The sequence below is a fragment of the Aphis gossypii genome, chromosome X (assembly GCF_020184175.1).
Source record: "Aphis gossypii isolate Hap1 chromosome X, ASM2018417v2, whole genome shotgun sequence".
In the NCBI taxonomy this organism is placed as follows: Eukaryota; Metazoa; Arthropoda; class Insecta; order Hemiptera; family Aphididae; genus Aphis; species Aphis gossypii.
The window spans coordinates 49,847,005-49,870,495 of NC_065533.1; the positions used below are offsets into that span (position 1 = coordinate 49,847,005).

The 23,491-nt window shown below is 28.3% G+C and overlaps 1 protein-coding gene across 2 annotated transcripts in view; it reads right to left on the reverse strand.

Annotated features, from left to right (window-relative positions):
• Positions 1-1,313: 1,313 nt before the first annotated feature.
• LOC114132580 (uncharacterized) overlaps positions 1,314-23,491 on the reverse strand; it is a 68,626-nt gene continuing 46,448 nt past the window's right edge. For both annotated transcript variants that reach the window (XM_050206292.1, XM_050206291.1), the window contains exons 7-15: positions 22,619-22,876; positions 21,747-22,003; positions 21,360-21,501; positions 20,585-20,730; positions 20,319-20,511; positions 18,550-18,972; positions 13,927-14,170; positions 7,557-7,906; positions 1,314-4,460 (exon numbers count right to left, since the gene is read on the reverse strand). In XM_050206292.1, coding sequence (XP_050062249.1) covers positions 4,003-4,460; positions 7,557-7,906; positions 13,927-14,170; positions 18,550-18,972; positions 20,319-20,511; positions 20,585-20,730; positions 21,360-21,501; positions 21,747-22,003; positions 22,619-22,876 — 2,471 coding nt within the window. In that variant the 3' untranslated portion in view covers positions 1,314-4,002. The remainder of the gene's footprint in view (positions 4,461-7,556; positions 7,907-13,926; positions 14,171-18,549; positions 18,973-20,318; positions 20,512-20,584; positions 20,731-21,359; positions 21,502-21,746; positions 22,004-22,618; positions 22,877-23,491) is intronic.

A 23,491-nucleotide genomic window follows, 5' to 3' on the forward strand; every position in this document is an offset into this window, starting at 1 on the left:
ATATTGTACGGTCACAAGATCGGATTTAGGGGAGGGCTGAGTGGCAGTGACCTAGGGGCCTCCAAAATTTTATGATGTTTTAATAAAAAAATATTTTCTTGTTTATGCATAAGGGGCCTCACAATACATTCTAACAATACGGGCTACCACAAACTTAAATTCACCCCTAAATTGTTTTCAAATCACGTCTTATACTTTCCGGTGTCATAAAACACTTAACACAAAATTATTTATTACAGTAAAGTTATCATGGTTAGGTAATACTGGTAATACTCAGTAATTGATTGATTTAACTCAATTAGCCACCATACCGAACAAATAGCCTCACTTGCACGGTTGTATGTATACCCATTCAGCATTCTTTGTGGTTTGAACTCGGAGACTTCGGGTGGTAATTAGTAATTACTAATTTATTTTAAACCAGATGTGCTTTATAACAGGCTTATATAATACCATTAATAATGATCGTATATAATATTGTCACTGTATGTAAGTGTATAAAAGTAACAACAGCAAGGACAGCAGACTTTTTTTTTACATTTTTTGAAATTATGACAATTATACTTATACAAATGGAAAATAATATACGGAATAATATATTATACAGTTTACACGAAATATTATTTTAGAACATGAAAGGTTGTAAATAACAAGGAAGTATGATTATATCTAAAGGTGTTTTTGTAATTATTTATCAATTGTGGAATGGTAATAGTAGACCGTATTAGATTGTATTTAATAATAATATGTATGTTGTTAATAATAGTATAGAAGTGGGATAACGATAGCGACTTGAATTCTTCGAGAAATGTGGAGGTTGTATAACCAGTCAGCTAGAAGTGAAGTCATTTCGTGGTGTTACAGCGAAGGCATAGGGGTGAAACAGTTATTGTATTTGAGCGCTTTATGTTTTAAACGAGGCTGTATACTTATGCGTGACCTCGTGCTTTATGTGTATTTGGCGTTATCCGATGGCTGTTTTGTGCAATCCCTTAATCCTCTGCACATTTAACGCAACAAGGTGAACGATGACAGTAAATCTTGGTGTGATTATATTGAATCAATGCAATGTGGAGGGAATTGTTTTGACGGTGAATTCAACACTTCATTTCGCATTTTATTGTTTAAACTCGTAAACTATTCCTTCTTCTCGACTAAGATTTCTAGTCTGAATATTGAAAAAACTTATAAATATAGGTATCAAACCTAACAATGTGTCTATACTATTTAGGTATTAGACGATCTATAATTTTATTACCCATACAATTGTATTTTTTTTTTTTTTAAATAATTTCAATAAATACAAATACATATAACAAATTTTTATAATTTTGTTTTAATAAATAATAATAATTATTATGATTTAATACATTTTACATCCTACTAAAACTACAGGTTTAGTGTACATAATAATTTTGTTATCTATAGTAATAAAGTTTAATAATTGTATAACAATAACCTTAACTTGACGCATCAATATTTATAATGTATGGCTAAATAAATAATTACAATAATAGTCAACATGATGTTTCACAATATAAGTCACTGTTCGTAGTCGTAGTTATAGCCTATATACTTGTAGGCATAACTCAAAGTATTATGTTTTTAACGCAATCGTATATTAATTATTTCGCACTTGTGTATTGGAATAACGCACAAATAGGATTTTTTGCAAGTATTAAGAAGTCAAGATTATAAAATATTTATAATACCTATTTTATGGCCTATAGGTATATTATAGCTGTACATAAAGTATATTATTGTTATTCTGAAACATGGTGTAAGTAGTGTTTCATCATGATTATAGACTTTAATAATATATACAGGCTACAGTAAAAAAAAAATTAACTCAACTAAATTTTGCTATTTTTTATAAGAGATTTTTAAGATAAATACCTATTTTAAAGGTCTTAACTATGTACCTATGTTAAAGTAATAGTTGGTAATAATATCATGACTGTATATTATTATAGTTGATAGGTATATTCATTTAATAAAAAGTATTTAATGTTAGACTCATAATATAATCGGTTTGATAAGTATAAAGTCGGGGACACATTTATATAGTATTATGGTTTTAAAATGTTTCTAGCTAAAAATAATATTATATTTTTGACATATATTTTTATATTTGTAAATACTTATAATTAATTTTAAACGCATGAAAATTGACCAATTGTCTGTTTTAGTTAACTACCTAATTTTAATTAACTACATGGACTTTGTTAGACACTATATATTGAATTATTGAAACATATTATAAAGGGTAATAGTCGATGTAAGTATGTAAAATGGAATAGATCTGATCTATAAAAATTAATTTTCACTTTTTGAAGTATGATTTAAATAAAATTAATAAAATAACTGATGGATGAGCACTCAATATTAAAATTTCAACACACACACATACAATATTTATGCATAATATTATTTAATATTCCTATATTTATTTGAAATAAAGCTAATTATTTACTATAACGTTAACAAATAATACGTTTTAACAATATTGATTAAAAATAATAATAATAATAAAAATGATAACAATATGACTAAATTCCAATGTTTAAAGAACATGCGGAAAAATTGGTAACCATAATAATAAATTGTTATTTTAATACGAAAAGTATAGAATGCAATTTCAGTTATTTTCTCGTGAATTGAACAAATTTATGCCAGATGAGATCACACACACATTTCCCTGTAGCTTATTTTTAATAATTGTTTAAGTCATACAAGATTTCTACTTCGTATTTTATTGCTATAATACCATTACTAAACGAATCTAACTTGAGGGGCGAGAGATTTTTAGTTGTTACTCCACCTTTGTATTCGCATACAATACCACATACATAATACAAATTACATCACACTCCACACACCCATCAACAGCATAATAATATACGTATTACAATATCAAACAATTAACGAGTACCAAAAATGGCATAGTGCTAGCAAAAATCAAACTGTCAACGTATGATATCTCATTTTATACATTTTTAACGATAAATAATATAAAGGTAACTACAATATGTTTGATTTATAACAAAAGTGGTAGCAGTAAGATTCTAGTAATGTTGATAAAAAAAAAATCCACGTTACAAATTTATATTTAAAACACCATCATTTTGCACTCAATAAATTATATATATTTTTTTTTGTTTAAGGATTTTGGGGGACTACATGAGTTATTAAGTGTGTATGTGTGTGTGCGTAAGGGGGGAGGTCAACACCTCCTAAAATTGCACTTATGAATAGATACAATGGTGTATGAAATTTCAATGCGTTAATTGGTTAGTTTTATTATAGAAAATATTGTAATTATATTTATTTCAGGAATATTTTACAGCATATAGCTTATTTTAATTGTTGAACAATTATTGTTATTATTAATTAATGTTGTAAATTACTTGAAACGTTAAATAGGTATAATATAATCAATTTGTTTTAACTATGGTTATTCATTTTTGTATTTCTACTTTCACTGCAATAAAAATTGATTCTATATAATTCCTAGATTTTATGTCTTTACGATTTATTGAATAATAACACACTGACATTATTGTTATTGAAAAAAACTCGAAAAATGATTACAGAATTTAAAAAGGAAGATCGCAAAATCGTCGGCCTTGTATTATAGTATAGGTACTCATGACGATTGTGGGTTTTTTTTCAACATTTAACTATTATAATTATTAATTAATGATGATTATCACAAAAACTCGGATCCACGATATAACAATATGGTACAATACGCCGGGACTTGAGTTGGGGACAGGGTGAAAGATTAATGTGTGTTTAGCGTAAACATACGACATAACATATTATTAAATAGCGTATATACGCGTAATATTATACTATAGACTCAACGTAGATAATAATAATAAAATTATATATTATTATGCTATTACTGTATGTCTGTATATACAGATAGTTAACAAGGTAACAAGGTATAGTTGGTATAATCATATTATATAAGTATGATATGAACATAATATGTGGAGTTCACACACAACTCTCGGGACCAGGAATGCCGCGATTCCCGATCGACACTAAAAACTGTTTGCCATAGTTTTGTTGGATCATTATGTCGGGCGCTATTTCTCCGGACTCGCCGGGATCCCGATCCCGGTGTGACCCGGTCAGATTCGGGTAGACGATTCGCTGTTGCTGTTGCTGCTGCGGTCGTCGGGAGAGCAGCGAATATTTTTCGCCGGTCTTGTCGCCGCACGCCGCCCGGTCGTTGGACACTATCGCCGCGGTTTCCACGGTCGTCGGCGATCTGCCGTCGCTCTGCCGCCGTCTCCACAACAGAAACGCCACCGCGAAGACTATCGCCGACAGCACCGCCACTGAAATGAACACTATCATGCTCGTCGCTGTAGTGCTCTTGCTCCGGCCGTTCGACGCGTTGCTCTGCCGATCGTCGTTGTCGCCGCCACCGCTCAACATTATCCACCATTCTGCAGACATAATGTGATATATTAGGTACCTATATATTATATTATTGACTCGAAATAACTGTAATTTTGTGTTTTATGCGCACTTTATTTATACTTGTTTCTAGTACCTAGCGTCTTTAATTTAGTACCTACATATTATAAAATTTCATTTCGGAGGAAAGTTCTGCAGCAGCGCTCTCGTGACAAATTAAAAAGAAATTGACTTATATGCATAGGCGCAAATAGTGAGTTACATTGGCGGGGGCTTAAGCCTTTTAATATATTCAACAAAAATTCCCCATCTCCTCACATCAAACAAAAATATTACTTTTTTTTTTTATTAGCTTCTAGTACAAAATTATTACTCAATGCACATATTATATTTATTATTAACTAGATAATAGGTAACTACAGTATTAAATTTATTCTCCTGTTGAATTTAACAAAGTCATTTAATACTGGTACCGTGTCAATATTAATATCCTTATCAATATTAATTAATCCTAAACTCCTAAATCTTTCTTGGAGCATTGTTGATCTCATCCATGTTTTCAATCTCCAAACACACAGGCTTTATTTTAAAGCGCAACATTTTTATCGTGTGGTAAAGTCATGATGCACTGTTTTCGAAATATCGCACGATATTTATGTTCCCAATATTTATATTGACCATATTTTACACTTTTACAGTCATAGGGAGCAAGCAGTCAAAAACAATATTTGATGATATTAGATAATAGGAAGATTCAATTTTAAATTTTAATATAAGAGTAAATATTGGGGAGGGGCTTAGCCCCCCAAGCCCCACCCCATTTGCGCCTATATATAAGTTATATGTTTATAACAATAATATATTTCGTTCATTAATTACTAAGATTTGTATACAATTAGATCTATATCCTTAAATGTATCAATCTTATATCCATGGTCATTGGTCCCGATTAATAAACTTTTAGTTGAAATATACTTTTTTTTAATAATTTAATAATTGTATTTTAATAGTTAAAAAAATCGGGGACGTCACAGTAGTACAGTATATTATATTACGTATGTTAGGTTTCAAATGTATCTCATCAACCGTCATTGAGTATAAGAGTAGGTTTATTACATTTTAATTCAATAATAAATCATTGCACGAGAAACACCATCAGTAAAAAACTTGAATATTTAAATTAAATACACGATTATTTAGCGTTGTAATTTTAAGCATAATTCGTTTACGAAAATGCTGTATGATTTCTGCGAATTCCCCCTTGTTCCCGTCGCATTGTATCTCCTAAAATTGCCTATTTCTATGCAAAATATTGAATAAAAAAAAAAATTATTTATGAAAAATTCAAACTAAATGAAAAAATAATATTTTGTCTGGTGAATGTATAGTTGATTGAACTGACAATTGTTGAGAAAAAAAATGCTATCGGATAAGGACCGAGTTGCAGACAGTCGAAAAGTCGTACATTAAATCGATTATTTATTCGTTTAGGTGTATAAACTATGAAAATTAAACTATTGGCGTATCATGGCGTGTACAAGTCTACGTGTTTATTGTAAACAAATAACAATTGCCCGCACTTGACAGCACCAATTACATGGTTATGTGTGGACACGAATGAATTGTGTCAGAGTTCTTTATTTTCGTGTTTCTATTGTCATCTGTTGTCGTTCGTAATAATGCACATTTCACAACAAACATTTATTTTAGCATTATCATAGTTATGATATGATGAGGTAAACTATTTGTGTCCCACCCCCACCTATTGTGAACCAACTGAGTCGCCACTAACGTTTACTCAATAAAAATTTACCAATAATATATTTATACTTAAATGTATACAAAATTGATATGTAATAATCCTCAAAGTTTTGAAGAACGGTAAAATGTTTGAAAATATATTGTGTTGGCACTAACTATATAGTTTTATAATGTATACCTATCGGTTATCGCTATCACATATTATATAAATATTTTAATGAAAAATGAAAAATTATAAATTAAAAAATTACGCGAGTGGGTAACTTTTGTAACATGTATATTATAGGTGTTAAATGGGTGGCTATTACAAGCGTATTAAATTTAAATTCAAATTTTTTACACATAAAAGTAAACAAAGTAACTATTAAACGTAAACTCTTCAATATTTATTTATTTTTTAAAACATTAACCTATAAATATTATTTTGCTTGTATACTATAATATAAATACAATTGTCATATTAATTTAAAATATGTAAAAAATAAATGTTAAAATTAGGTGTAAGTATATATATATAAAAAAAACCAAAAAATATTGAAAATGTCTTATGCCTATATACATAGTTCAAAAAGAGTCAAAATATATTGAAAATAATGATACAAACATTTTCAAGTACCTACTTATGTTATTCGTTTTTGAATTACAACAAAAACAAAAATAATTTGGATATAAATAGTTATTATACGGGTTGATAACCCATGTTGTAAAAATATGAATTCTTATTAAAAATTAATTTGGTTTTCCGGTGGGATTTTTTATCTTTATAGGTTGAAAAATTTCTAAGAACCTCGTATTCAATTTTCAAGTTTTACTGTGATTATTTGTTTTTGATTAATAATAAAATAAAGAAATCAATTTTGTCAAAATCTGGTTTAAAGTGAAATTTCCTGGTTTTTTAAAATGTTTTGTTTGTTTTTTCACAATTATAAAGAAAAATACTGGGACTTTTTAACTTTTACCTCTCCAAACTACTAACTAGATTTAATTTATTTAATTTGTTATCCAAAACCACTCTCAAAGTTGAAAATCCTACTCTTACAAAAAAAAAAAAAAAATAAAAAATAAAAAATAAAAAATAAAAAATAAAAATAAAAATAAATAAATAAAAATAAAAATACTTATATCATTGTAAAATCAGTACATTCATACCACTAATACGAGTAGAAAAAAATCTGTATTGCACTGTTCAATGAACTATAACAAAACTGGGGGCGAAGGAAATGATAGTTTTGGTTCGACTATAAAATTCCTCTCTCGCGTATTAAGCTATTTAGTTTATTGTTCATACTTGTTGACAATATACGCACGACATAAATATAAATGTCATTCGTGAACTGGGCTGAAACAAACAAAATACAACGTACCGGTAGACGAAGTGCCGGCCGGACCGTCGGCCCTCGTACTGCTCTCGTAAGCTGACTCGCCGCGCCACCACCACGGGTGCTTCAACAGCATCACGTTATCGCTACCGAAATACGTGTTCGGGCCTCGACCCATGCGGTTGGCTGCGTACGCCGACAGGGTTAAATGTTTTCGATTATCGTCCGGCCCGTTTCTCAGTTTCAGGTTCCTGCGGTTTACGCGGTACTCGATCGAACCGCCACCCGACACCGACCTGGCCGCGGTGCCCGTCACGTTGTCCGCGAGCCATTCGCCGCGGTACTTGTTACGTCGAACGTCGTCGTCGCTCTCGTCTGCCGTCGCGTAGGACGATCTGTAAAGCAGAGTGAATTGCCACGTCGGACTTATGATTTATACAAAACGGACGGCATTACGCACAAAATAATATTATATAACATAAAACAATACGATCATTCAATATTATAATAACGATATGTTATGGTCAAAGACGGTGATCAAGAAAGGACACCGTCGGCCGGGAAATTTGGTCGTCAATACCACAAAATCAGCTGATTATTGAAATGTTGTATCGAATTTTTCTGGCTAATGTCTTCGATTTCTGAGATTGTTGGATAAAGATAGTAATAAGCGTGTTAACTTAGATGTGCAATTTTAATAAAAAAAAAAAACTACCGGCACTGTGATCATGGTTTATATTAACCTCGCTCCATATTCACAGCTCTTATACTGCAGACTCTCGTTATATCAGTCTCCTAGTTGTTGGAAAATTTTAAGAAACTTTATAATAACCGAACAAAACTAAATGGGTACTTTTAAATTCTGAAAATAAACTGCAGCAGGCTATAGGTCCTTAAATGTAAAACACTTTAACAAACATTTAAATAGTTTAGGTGCGCGAGCTGAAAACACTTTAAATTAAAACGAAACTTCCGGTGAGTGGTATCTACGAAATTGTCCTCACCTAGTCGACTGTCCGATCGATAAGAATAATTTGCCAATTTTTTAAAGATATAATTGAAAATTTTAAAAACTGTATTATAATTGCGATGTGCTGATGTCCAGGTAAAGTTATCGTTATGCATATTTATAATATATACTATTTAGGTACTCTGGTTGAAATGACAGCGGCTCAATTATTATAGGACCATCGATATAAAACAAAATGTACTAATCATAAATAAATATATTTTTTTTTATCTTAAACATGATTTTTAAACTAACAATATGGGTAGTAGTATTGGTTTTATAATTTATGGAATCAATGGTATAGTATTGCAGGCAGTATAGCTGGTAGTTGGTACCTGCATAGGTTACACGTATACGACTACAATAAATATTCTATTGTTTTTTGTATACATTCAAATTCGATTTGTATAATTTTATAGTCATACAAATACTATGCGCGTTTACTTTAATATAAATATATAATACGATAATAAGCTATTCCGTATATATGGCTAAAGTGGTTTTAAAATGTCACTATATATCAGCCAAATAATGCATGTGCTTTGGCCTTTGAGTAATTTTGAAATCTTGTATCTAACACTGACAATCGATTTGTATGCATTTTTATTTTTATTTTATTTTTTGGTTGGTGCGGGGAAAGAAAAATGTAACCTGCCAATTTTAATACTTATTGATTAACGCGTTTTCAATCCGTTTGCCTTCAAATTAAGAATTTTAGACAAAATTGGCTTTGTTTTTTGGTATGATCAGAAAAAAAATAACTGTAGACACTTGAAATTTTCACCAAATGTTAATATTATCCTTTTATATTTATGATGAAGTTTTTAAAATATTTCGACTCCTTAAGAGCTATTTATAACCATGAAAAATTTTCAATATTCTTTGGTTTTTATTTTCTATAAATGTTGATTAAAAATTATTCGTTAGTACAAAATTCTTAAAAATGTAATACTATAGAAGTTACTCTTATATCTGAATAAATATATTAAAAATACATAGGCAACAATTTTTTTTTAAGTTAGGTAGAATTTTAACAAAATTTCTTAAATTCGCAAAAAATTTCAAACTATTTTGTAGTTAGAAATTTATAAAATGTTTGTGTTTTAAATCTAAGTTTAAAAAATTTAATATGAGTGTTTTCATAAGTAGTTAACATTGAAAACATAAAATAATCTAAAAAGTATATTAAAGCAATTATTTATTGTGCTTAAGACTTAAGCTTACTTTTGGATCAAATTATTTATTTAAACGATAAATAACAATGTTAATTATTTTGTTATAATTAAAAACATTGTTCGCAGGAATTTAAAACTTTTAGGTATATTATGAATTTGATATATTTATGCATTGATATTTTTATTTATTTTAAGATAATACGTATTTATTTATATTATGAGTCTATTTTTATATGCATTTGAGAAAATTCGTTAAAACTGAAAACTCCATATTTTGTAGTTAGAAACTTATAAAACATTTTCAATTTATAACTGAGTTTTTAAAATCTAGTATAAGATTTCTTGCGATGATTAGTACATTTTTATAGTATATTGAAACAATGCAATTTAAAAAGTGTTTAATGACCATTATATTTTTTTTTATAGATATTTGAAATTCAAGTTTGAAAAAGTATGCATTATAACAATGAACAACTTTGTAAATTATTTTATAATTAAAAACATTTTTTGTGGGGACTTAAAACTTCTATGTACCTATATTATATATTTATATTATTATGATTTTTTCTACACGGCATACGCTATAAGATTTATTGTAAGATATTAACTATATTTATATTAACTTCTTTTTACTATTTTATGGTATTTTGAGTTATGTATAAGGCAATATAATATATAGTAGGGATGGCCAAATCGCGGCTAGCGTCAAAGACTTTTGCGGCTCGCATCTTATCGTAAATATTTTTACAAAAAAAATTTTTTATTATGAATTTATGTATTATATAATATATATATATTTTAGATTCTGAACGAAGTGATGAATGTATTGATTTTACAATGGTGTGTGTTTTTTTTTTTTTTTTTTTTTTTTTTTGTGTCTGTGTACAGCATAACTAGTCGAAATAATGCTCCAATTTCAAACAATGGGGGTGGTTTCCGATGTAAAAGTGAATATCCTTGGTGCATTATAGAGGTAAAAAGTTAACATTTTCCAACAGTTTTCAAAAAAATCGAGAAAAACAAAAAAAAAATGACGGAAAAACGGCAATTTTTACGCAAAACCAGTTTTCGACCAAATCGATTTTTTTTTATGGTTGTAATTCAAAAACTAATCACTGAAAATACTTGAAATTTTCACCAAATGTTAATGTCAGTAGTATCCGTATATAGTTAAATTTTCAAAAAATTTTGACTTTTTTTGAGTTATTTATAGACCACTGAAATTTTCGATTTTTTTGAGAAATTTTTTTTAAAGTGTCGATAAAAATTTTTTGGATGACCAAAAAGTTTTGAAAATTTATTACAAGGTTCCTTATGAAATGTTTTTAATGTAGCTAAAAAAAATTAAAAATCGTTAGTCACAATTTTTTTTTATAAGCGTTTTTAGTTCAAATTTTTACGAAATCTGTCGAAAACGCGAAAATTTGCAAGTAATTTTGAAGTTGAAAAATCATAAATTTTTTTCCTTTTATAACTAAGTTTTGAAAATTTGGTACAAGGTTCTCCATACATTTTTCTTCAAATATCTGTAAAAAAAACTCTACCGGATTCAGACAAAAAATTTTTATGAGTGTTTGAAATTTAAATTTTTACAAAAACCACGTTAAATAACAGTTTAGCCTCAAACGATTTTTGATATTTGTTATTATTCAAAAAGTATAAGTCGTAGATACTTGAAAATTTTACCAGTTATTAAGATTCGCGTTTTCTTTACGTGATTTAAATTTCAAAATATTTTGATTTTTTTTGAGCTATTTATAGACAACTGAAATTTTCAATTTTTCTGAAAAAATATTTTTGAAGTGTCGATAAATTATTTTTGGCCCTATCAAAATACTTGAAAATTTAATACAAAGTTCCTCATATGTTATTCTTATAGTGATTAAAAAATTATAAGAATACATAGGCACAATTTTTTTTTATTAGCATTTGAAGTTCAAATTTTGACGAAAATTCGTCAAAATTATGAATATTTGCGAAATATTTGAAGTTGAAAAATCATAAATTTTTTTGTGTTTATAACTAAGGATTAAAAATACAACACTAAGTTTTCCATAAGTTTACCTTCAAGTATCTATAGAGAAAACTCGAAGCATCATTATAGGAAAAATTTTAAGTGCGTTTGAATTTTAAATTTTAACGAAATAGCGTAACGATAACGATTTATCCTCAAACGATTTTAAATATTTGTTATTATTCAAAAAGTATAAGTCGTAGATACTTGAAAATTTTACCAGTTATTAAGATTCGCGTTTTCTTTACGTGATTTAATTTTCAAAATATTTTTTAATATAAGCTGGTTTTTTTAAACCACCTTTTTTACCAACCACTAGAAATTATATCCTAGGCTGACAAATCATCTTCGTTCAGAATCGTTTTTCGTATACAATGATAACTATCATTGGATTCAAATTTAACACTCCTATAATATATAATAATGATCCATACGGCACCTAATGTACAGCAGAGCGGTACTCACTTGCCCACTTTTTTTACATTTTGGCTTTTCCATATTTATTAATATATTTGGTGGCTCACAAGTCTCTTTTCACTGGCCACCCCTGATGGCCTGATATATTGTATATATTATTTTAATAATTAAATACTTATAATTATAATATAATAAATACAATATTTTAGAAAAAATATATTAACTTACTGTAATATCAAAAGTAAAATAACAATTTTATAATTGTTTATTGATTTAACAGTGATAGCAATTTTTGGCTAAGTCAAAATACTTTAAAATTTAATACCAAGTTCCTCGTAAGTTACTTTTATAGTGATTTAAAAATTTGAAAAATACATAGACACAATTTTTTTTTATCATCGCTTGAAGTTAAATATTGACAAAATTCGTCAAAATCATGAATATTTGAAAAATATTTTATAGTTAAAACTTTGTAAAAAATTTTGTGCTAGTACTAAAGAATTGAGAATTTTATACAAGATTTTTCATTAGTTTGGCGTACAATAATTATAAAAGAAGTTGAGTTGGTCAATTAAAAAAATTTTTATCTTAAGTTAAAATTTTTACGAAATGAAAATTCACCGATAAAATAACGATTTACTATCAAATAATTTTAGGTTTTAGTTTATTTAAAAATTACTAGTCATAGAAACTTGAAACATACACCAGTTGTTCAAATTGCCATTTTGTGTACATGATTTAATTTTGGGGTTTTCAGGTGATTAAAAAATGGACCATCGTTTTCACTACCTAGTGAAAAATATATCCCAGGTTGACGAATTATCTTCGTTCAGAATCGTTTTTTGTATGATACCTATCATTGCATTTAAATTTAAATTTAAATTGCATTTAAGGAAAGAGTAGATCTCTACGCTAGTTCCTTTTTTCTGCTATATTTATTGGTAGTTAACCACTATAACTAATAAAACGACAATATTATTTAAACTATTTACATAAAAAGCAAAATATTTGGGTTAGAGAAATAAAAATAGAATAAGAGAGACAAAACTATATTGAAATTAACTAAAATTATAATATGCATTTACAAAAATACAAATAGGTATTACTTAATAATACTACTGTAGACATTTTTCTACTTAAATTATTTTAATAATAAATTATGCTTTAATAAAATAATTTTATCATGTATCTATTTATAATTTTTGAGGTTTCAATGGATAAAAATGTATAAGTATTGCTTTAGTTAAGTTTAATAATTTGTCTGAAAAGTAAATCAATATGAAATTTATTTTTAATTATTGGCTTTGTAGCTATGTTTAGCCTTATAAACATTTGTATACTATGGCAAAAAAAAATATGAAACGGTGTCAATATTTGGCTATATGATTTATACTATATTGCTCGTACTATACGTGAATAATATAATGTATATTGGCAATGCTCACGGAACAGTGCGGTAGGACGACGACCGGTCTAAACAAACAACCGCTTATCGCTGTTATGTAATATTTTAATTTGCACGGATTTGATTAACCCTTTAACACTAATGAAACCTGCTGTTTGATCGGCCGCCCCATTTAAACCATGGCATATTATGTATACAGGGTGTAACAGAAATAATACTGAGAGATGCAATTAACTAACAATGTAATATATTTTATACTAATATATAAATATATATATATATATATATATATATATATGTATTTAATTTTATTATTCCGTGCATTTTATTATTTTTGTTACATTCTGTTATATCGTTTAGATCGTAAAACCATAATATTTATTTTAACCACTAACCCGTAAGACGTCGTGGTCAAATCGTTGCTCTCGTAAATCTCTAATGAGTAAGTCAACGGTCTAACTCCACCGTCATTGTCTAAAGTACAGCTAATTGTAGCCAAGTCTTTGTCTTCCCCTTGGTCTTGGATGGGTAACGAGCGTCGTTGATGATGGCGATTGTGACGCCTACTACCGGTACTGGCGTGGCGTTCTTGATCTTTAGGTAATCGTATCGCGCAGCCAGTCAATGGACCTGGAGGTGCTGTGTACGCATAAATGCAAACAGACAAACATAATATTAATTATTATTTATTTTATAACCAGGACTCATTATAATAGCATGATCGATGTTCATTTTATTATGTTCAGAAGTGGTGTATACTCTCAAAATGAAATATAAACAAACCACCAAAGTAAAAAATGCATAATGGGCATTAAAAAAAAATCTAGGTATCTGTATGTTATTAATGTGGCATCAAACTATTTTGATTTAATATATTTAAGACGAGAGTGAAAATAAAAATAATATGGATATATTAGTTGAGTAAAATATAATATCTGTATCTTGTTTTAAAATTTTCTATTATCGTGATGGGTGCTATTTAACATTTAAATTATGTTACTATTGTTATACCTACTGTTTAACATTAGACGAAATAATATTATATTATGAAATTGTAATTTTTATAAATTGTCGTTGATTGATTGATTTTTTTTTTTATTCATTGAATTTACAATGTGTCACTACATTACATGCTATTACAAGTCTTAGATCAAAACGTTGATTAAAAATCATTAAAACCGTAATATTTTGTTTAAATAAAATACTATAATTAGTTCATATCACAAGGCATACGAATAATTAAGTGTTGCAGACTTACAGCTGCAGTAATTATAGATAGTTATTATAACTATTAAAATACTTGGACTATTGTCAAAGTTCATCGTTAAAAATACCAAATGCAAATAACAAATATATAGGCTTGCAATTTTACGTATCGATAGTTGATTTAATTATCAACTAGGGACCCCTACATACAAATAGCAATGTGCCTCATCATGTTTAACCCAATAATAACATTGTTTTACTAATTAATATCGTTCAAAAATTATTGCTGATTTAATGAACCATATTTGTTTAATTATAAACAAAAAAAATTTTTGTTAACTTAAAATTTGAAGTATAACTAAAAATATTCATTTCAACTAGATGTTTAGAGTATTGGGTAAGTATCTAAGTTATATTAGTATCAAAAAAGTCATAATAGAAATTTCATTAGTTTTATACTTTTTATTTATTTATTTATTATTTATATATATATATATTTGGGGGAGGGGGGTCAGCATTGTATAAATTAAAATGGTTAACACCACAATTATTATTTCAAATATTTACATAGTACTGATGTACTTCAAATCCTACATTCGATTAAGGATTAATGTCTAGTTTTTGGAGTCTACATGCTAAGTATAGGAAACCCATAGGCTTATACAAATGTACATTACATTAGCTATATTTCCGTTGCGTTTAAATATATTTTTATATTTAAGCAGTTGCGGTCAAGTTTTTTATGGAAGATTTTTAAATCAGAAATAATATGCCTAGTCATCTTTTTTTCAATACAATTTCTGAAATATAATTGAACTTAGATATAATTTTGAGTGAGCAAACTTTTGATTTTTATCATTTATTACGATTAAAATAAATGTTAAAATGCATAATAAAAAACTAAATGACGGAAAAACGAGAATTTTTAAGGACCTTCGATTTTTAACAAAATTGATATGGTTTTTTGTATGCTTCAAAAAATGTCAAGAATAGAATTTTGAAATTTTCATCGAAAACCTACTTATATTATAAATTTTTGATAAGGCAAACTATTACAATATGTTAAAACGATTTTCTTCAATGGTTAAAGTTTGGTTATTTTGATTTCGCTTAGAATTATTTTATTATTAACTAATAATAATTATTTTATATATTAACATGACCCTTGTTTATATAGAGTGTTATATAATTAATTTATTAATAGCTGACGAATTTATTGTGATACCAACACTAGATAATTTCTAGAGAATATTTTCATAAAAATTAAGGTGTGTTTCATTTTTATTTTTTATAATACGAGGGACGAAAATTTGAGTTCACGTTCCTTATAAATAGGAACTTTTTCTAGGGCTTTATTTCTATAATTTAAAAGAAACGCGTTCCAAGTTTCACTCTAATATGGCCACGTTCCTTCCCAATACAGAGCTGCCATAATGGCATATTAGTGAGCGTTGTAATTAAACGAGTATACATGATTATCATATATGTTTATTAGGGTATTGAGATAATTTTTTCTTATTGCTCACGTACGGGTACGACGATAACTAATTTAGTAAAGTAATGCAGTTGTCAGTCTGCATTTGACGTTCGTGATTTTGTGTGTCGTTTGATCTGTGTTCGGAAAAAATTTTTTTTTCATTTTTATTTAAATATGCTGATACATTTTAAAATGCCGAGTAGCAGTTAAATTGAAAGTAAATCAATACCGAAGCCGTAGAAAAATAAACCAAGATTTACGTGTATATTTTTAGATAAATGTTTGAAAGAAGATAACCTCTGTTCATCATGGTACAAAAAAAGCAGTAAATCTGCGAATCTGATGAATTTTGTTATGGACTTATAGTTATTCATGTTGGGTTACGTTTACTATTAAATATGAAGGGTTTCTTTCGCTTTAAATAAATACCTTAAAATAGTGGAAAATATAATAAAGAGGAATAAACATTAAAATAGATAAAATAGAACAACGCAATTGTTTTTGCATTTAAAACAATACAGAAACAGAAAAATTCTTTTAATGATTTAGAATTAACTTATCACAGCATGAATCAACATTATATTTTATTACTGATCCATTTTAAAATTGTGATAATACATTTTTAGAACATATTTTTTTTTAATTCTCAACTAGTTCGTAAAATGTATTATAAACACGTGCAAATATTACTTAGATTCAGTTTATTAAAGCATATTTATTTTTATGCTTTTTTTTTTTATCGAAACTGATTCATCTTTAACTTTAAATAATGATTATTTATTTACTTAATATTATATTATTATAGATATTAGTTAGTATGTACCTACATTTTTAATTTTAATTTTATTATATTTATGACAGAATGATATAGTCATTATATGCATTTAAAATTTACGTATACTAATATAATATGGTTAATTGTTGGTGAGATGGAATTTGGAGGTGTGTTTTCTATTAGAATATATTTTAAGTTTCGCGTAATTTTTTACCATTAATTGTATTATGATTTGTATCTCCAGTTTTAGAGTATTTAAATAGTTTGTAAAAAAAAAAAAATAATAATAATACAATTCGTAAAATGTTTTATTAATCAAATCCATGGTTAATCAAAAATACGCCTGTTAAAATAATACTTATTTAGGCTTGTTTTGAATTTCCACGTATTGAGTTCGAATTTAATAAAAACATACTAATATGTATAAAACTGTTCACTTATCTTTTAATTAATATACAGGTATTATATAATAGTACTCGTGTGATAATATATTTTATAATCTACCTGTTGCTTAGTATACTATTATGATGATACAAATTTAAATAGTATTGCTTTTAAAATACTAAATACTTTTGAATTAAGCTTAAAATTTTAATAACAATAAATTATTATTAATCAGTGTAAATTTTTTTTTGTTTGCTGAAATAAATAATACCAGTTTAATTTAATTTTAGTGCAATAAATAGAAAACGTATTCAAAATGGAGTACATAAAATAATATTATTATTAATAAAAAGTATATTTAATGAATTTTATGAATTAAAATCTTTTGATGAAATGTTTTCAAACAATTGTCCTTGATTCTGATTTTAGAATTTGTACAAAAATATGTATGGCACAATAGATGATAGGAAAATTTGGAAATTTTAGTTGGTATAGGTGTTGAAGAAACGTTTTTCCCAGGAACCCGCTTTTCTTTCAAAAAGTTTTGGTAAAAGTTCTTTAATTGGTAATTAAAATTATGGTACAATTAAAGATTAAAAAATATGTGAAATTTGAAAGTTGTTATATCAGGGGATTGCACTAGGTCATTTGTTATGCCCAGCTTATTAAATTGTAAGTTGGCGACTCTATGATGTTAAAATACATTAGACATTTATCTTCACAATTATATCAGTTAACATATAGGGTAAAATTTTAAATAATTGTATTTTAAAAATTAAAATCCAAAGTCCGTATTATTTTTAAAATTTTCCAATTTTCTTTAAAAAATTCTTATTTTTTAATCAATTTATTAATCATGCACATCTGTATACTTGATTTATATTATATTATGATTGGATAACATACATAATACCATTTCATACCTATATATTTTTATAACTAGAACTTAATGAGATAGAATTATTTAAATTTTTTTTGACAAAAGTATTTTTTCTTCAAAATTAAAAAAAAGTCCGTTTAGTATGATATTGTGATATAGATTTTAAAACCCAAAATTTAAATTTCAAAAAAATAATGTAGTGAAACCACAAAATCAAAATCACGATTTTGCAGAAGTTTTTTAATTAAAAAAAATAATTAATGCTAAATCATGCTTAGCTCTGTCAGTATACTTACATGCCGGTATTATGTGATACAAACAAGGGTGTTGCTGACGGCCAACCGCGTTTGTGGCCCGACAGCTGACCGTGTCCAGGACGATGGGTTTCTTGACGTGCGGCGCTCTATCCACGTACTGGACCACATCCGGGACGCCGACGGTCATAGCCGGAAGTACGAGTTCACCGACGGCCGTGTCGTTTCGTTGGTTGGGCAGGGCAGTAGTGACATAGCTGCCGGTGGCCACCACGCTCGGCGACTGTTGTTGGTGCAGCTCACCAGTGGCCGCGGATGCTGCGCCCGGCCACACGAGCCACTCGAATTGTACACGGTCGTCGGCCGGGTCGGCTCTTACCTGGCACACGATGCGCACGTTATTTTCGTTGGCTTCCACGCCCACCAATTGCAGTTGATTTCCGTCGTCCGCGCAAACAGGAGCGTCTGTGGAGGTGCATAAACAATAATTATATTAATCAGTAGGTACGCTATTATTCGATCTCTTATTATACGTTAAATTCACTCTTCCGCTTACGCTTGCGAGATTTAAAAAAAAGGGCGAGAGAGGGGACGGCGGTGCCGTGGTGATTTGAACTGAGATTAAAAAATGTGGTTATTTTATATTCAACGTCTTCGATGCCTTCGTAGTATAATAATTTGTTTTTAGATTGTAAATATTTCAAGAAATAAAAAAAAATGTCATTTAAGGAGAACGTCAAAGTTGTGGTGCTCAAATTTCATACAAAGGAAAAACCTTAAAATGCGCAATCATTTCTCTAAAATAACTAAAATCCAAAATGTTTAATTTGTATGTATAGTATTTTGAGAGATACACTAGAAACGTAAAAAAAGTGATATTGTATAGTTCATTTTCCGAAGTCGTTTTTTGAACGGATTTTAAGTTTTTTTTTTTTTTAAATAAGATAGAAAATCTGTAAAGAAGCTATTTAATTATAAATAATATATGTAATATTAATTGATTAAATTTATTTTGTTTTGAATAAACTAAAAAAATTAAAATATCATTTAATTTGTAAGTTTCAAATAAAGCGACTGGTATACAATTATGTATACACATTTTAGCATTTCGGCATGACAAGATGATTTTTCCTTTATGAAAATGTTCAACTCCGTCAAGAAATGGTTTTAGAAAGTATAAGAATAATTTTTCTATACAAAACATTTATTTATTTTTTATTATTTTCAACATATCAAAATTATGTAATCATTTAAAAAACATACACAGTATATAATATAGTGTGTAATATATTGTATTCATTTTAAATACTAGCGTATTTTTTTCTATTCATGTTCGCAATCGATTTTTTAGATATAAAAACTGTTCTAAGAATTATTCACGTAAACAACAGCCTAAGCCAAATATTCCAGTACCTATATTGAATATTATACAGAGTACAATTATAGAGAATTCGAAAATGGTATATGTTAGAAATAAATTATAAATGTAACGATGTTTTTGATAAAAATCTATTCACTATAAATCGTATGGTTTTGAAAACGTATGCTATGCTCATACAATATGTACAAGGATAATTTTGAGTCATGTCGCGCGATTTCCGAATACAATCTAACGTAAACGTAGGCATCGACAGAAAACTGCGAACACGCGCATATTATGTGAGGTATGTAATATGGCATGTGATGTCTACTTATGATTCGAAATACAAAATAGAATTTTGCTCAATCGAAAGTCCCGAATGTTTTCAACTTGAATATTATTCGAAGCACGCGTACTCAGTATACCTACTAAGAGTTGTATGGATACTTACATTGGACGCGGAGGGTGACCGGTCGTGACCGTCCCATTCCCAGATCGTTATTACATTGACACGTGTACCGACCGGAATGGCGGCGTCCCACGTTCCTTATGACCAAAGTGCCAGCGCTCAAAAGAACGACTTTGATTTCCGAGTCGATACTGACGCTTCCGTTGCTACTGCCATTTTGCAAGATTGGGTGACCCTGCAGTATATTATTACAGACGCGATAAATATTATTGAAACACGTTTCGCGATTCGTCGATGGTTGTACTCACGTTGTGATACCATTCAATGCGATTACGTTGTTTTCCTCTGCTCCCGCTGCCATCCAACACCTTACATTCAAAGTACACATCGTCTCCTGTTTTGATTCTACTTGGATCGAATGTGTGCCCCAAACTTAATTTAACTATAGGTGGATCTGTGAAGTTAATGTTTATTGTTATTTTATTGTTATTATATAATGTATATATATATATATTTTTTAAACTAAAAGCTTTCTTTTATTGCCTTGTCGGGTTTGTTCAACCCGTATATTTGACTGAACAATTAACAGATATGTGTCAATTATAGGTAAATAATTTTTATCTTATATTTCGAGAGAAAATTTTTTACCAGTAAGGGAAATTATCACTATATGTTTAAAGTTCTACTACATCGGAAGATAAAAATATTATTTCACGGTTTTCAAATTAAGTTACAGTAGGTATTATATACGAGTATACATATTAAATTATACATTAAATATCGACTCAACTCATAATACGTCCATAATACGTCAAATAAAAAATAAACAGAAAACATTTCTCTAAGAATCGTTAGTAGTTTGACTTATATAAGTCATAATAAAACGTATCTGAATGTTAGTATTGAATATAGTTCACGCATTTCAGTAGAAACGTAATAAATAATATAAAGTTAATCAAACACGATATAGGTATAGTGATTTACGAATTCTTATAAGCTCGCATACGGTCTAAAATGAAAACACAGTAACAGTGATTACAACTACAACTACGACGAAAAGGTGTATAATCAGGTTTTACTTACATTGGACGTTAAGTAATAAAGCTTTGTTTTTAATATTATCTTTTGTGGTATTAACATCGGGGTTCCAAGCTCGGCATCGTAAATATCGACCATCGTCACTTGGTGTAGGCCTAAATCGTATCCTACTGCTATGTTCAGTTTGCTAAATAACAGAAACAAATAAAATAAAAATAACGACGAGGTTAGGTTACGATTTTTAAAATATACGGATGTATATGAAAATAATTTATAGTTAACCCTGACTAATCTTTTCGTAGTTCAATTTAATTTAATTTAAAACAAAATAATAAGATAGAAACAATGAAATAACATGTACCGACAAAATATTATAACGGAATTAATTAAATAATATGTAACTTTACGTGAAATTTAGTAATAATTACTTACTTCTATTACTGTGATCCGAGTCGTTGTCGGAGAAGAGGGTATTTCGTCAGCTAATGTACCGTTTCCGTCAATAGACCATTCTATCATAGCCTTAGGACTCGCACCCTCGGCCCAGCATTCGCCCGTATACCACTTACCGGATATAAGATTTGTTGCTTGTACAACTCCATCATTATTACTGTCTTCGTTATAATTAACCATGTTCTCTGATTCGTCTATTGGATGTATGCCAACAATGCGTACACTTTTCACATTTACTGTATTTACAAAAACCATAAAAATACAAAATACGTATTAAAAAAATAATATTAAATAATTAAATACATAAAAAACAAGATCAATTTTGTTAAAATATGATTTTGAGAAAAATGTTCAATGTTTCATAATTTTTTACTTTTATTTTTCTTAGTTATTTTTAAAAGGACAACAAATGTAAGAAATATACTAAAACTTTTAATTTACTATTTAACCAATGTAAAATTATGTACATAACATAATATATAGTGTACTTTATGTTCATAACTTATTTATAAAGAAAACTTCTAAAGTCGAATTTAAAATCAGAATTATAATTTAATAACATAAAACATATTCTTTAAGTATTTATTTTTGCAAAAATGTATTAAAATTATTAGTGAATACTTTAAAATTATGTATACAAAAAAAAAAAAAAATTCGTTAACTATGTACATAATATGATACCATTAAAGAATATTTTTTTCAATGCAATATTTTAAATTTCAACAATAACTTCTGTGCTTTATGTATATTTTATACAACACATTTTGTAGTTTAATTATAATTGCGATTTATAATTATTATATTCACTAACTGTTGGTACACTATAAGCTGTACCTATATAAAATACTCACAGTACATGTTTATCAGCACTGTCATTCGGAGATTAGATTGCATGGTGTTGTCGTCATTTCCAGCCAGGCACGTGTATGTACTATTAGCATGACTTCGATTCAATTGATGAATCACGAGACTTTTGGTAGTTATTTCTTCGTTGTCGTTTTTGTTTCCGTAAGATACTTCTTCCGTCAGATCCATTATTGTTCCCGTACCGAGCGATGAGGTAACTTTGCCATCAGCCGAGTACCACTGCACCCGTGGCTTTGGTTTCCCTGTATAGAACACGTCAGTTTGTCACTATAGATGATTTTCGATATGGGGGGGAGGGGGAAATGCACATTTTCGTTGACTTTGATTTCCAAGTACACTAAAAAACTTGTACGTATATGAGCTTGTGTAGATACCGCGAACGCTCATTCGTACAAATGAAATCAAATAACGTAAATAAATCGTTATTTGGATTAAATGTGTTCTATGCTTTATATTATTATGTATAACGTTTATACATCACATACTTGATGAATCTACATTAAGGCGTGTACAAATCGAGCTTATAATATGTCTCATCATTAAACTGTCATGTAATTTACAGTATATTCATGTACAGTACAACATTACAACATACCCATTTAAATATAGTAAATACAACGATTTCTCATTTGCGGAGTGAATGATTAAGGAGGGAAAATATAAGTATATATTATCCATATGAACATCGGTAAATAAATAAAAAGCGTAAGTAAAATAATAATTCGTCAATAAATCAGAGTACAAACCGTTTTTTATGTCATAGTTCATTGAAAAATCGTATTTTTAAAATAATATAGAACATTATAGCAGAAGTAAATTTTACAGCAATAATTCTTATGCATTTGCGTCTATCACAT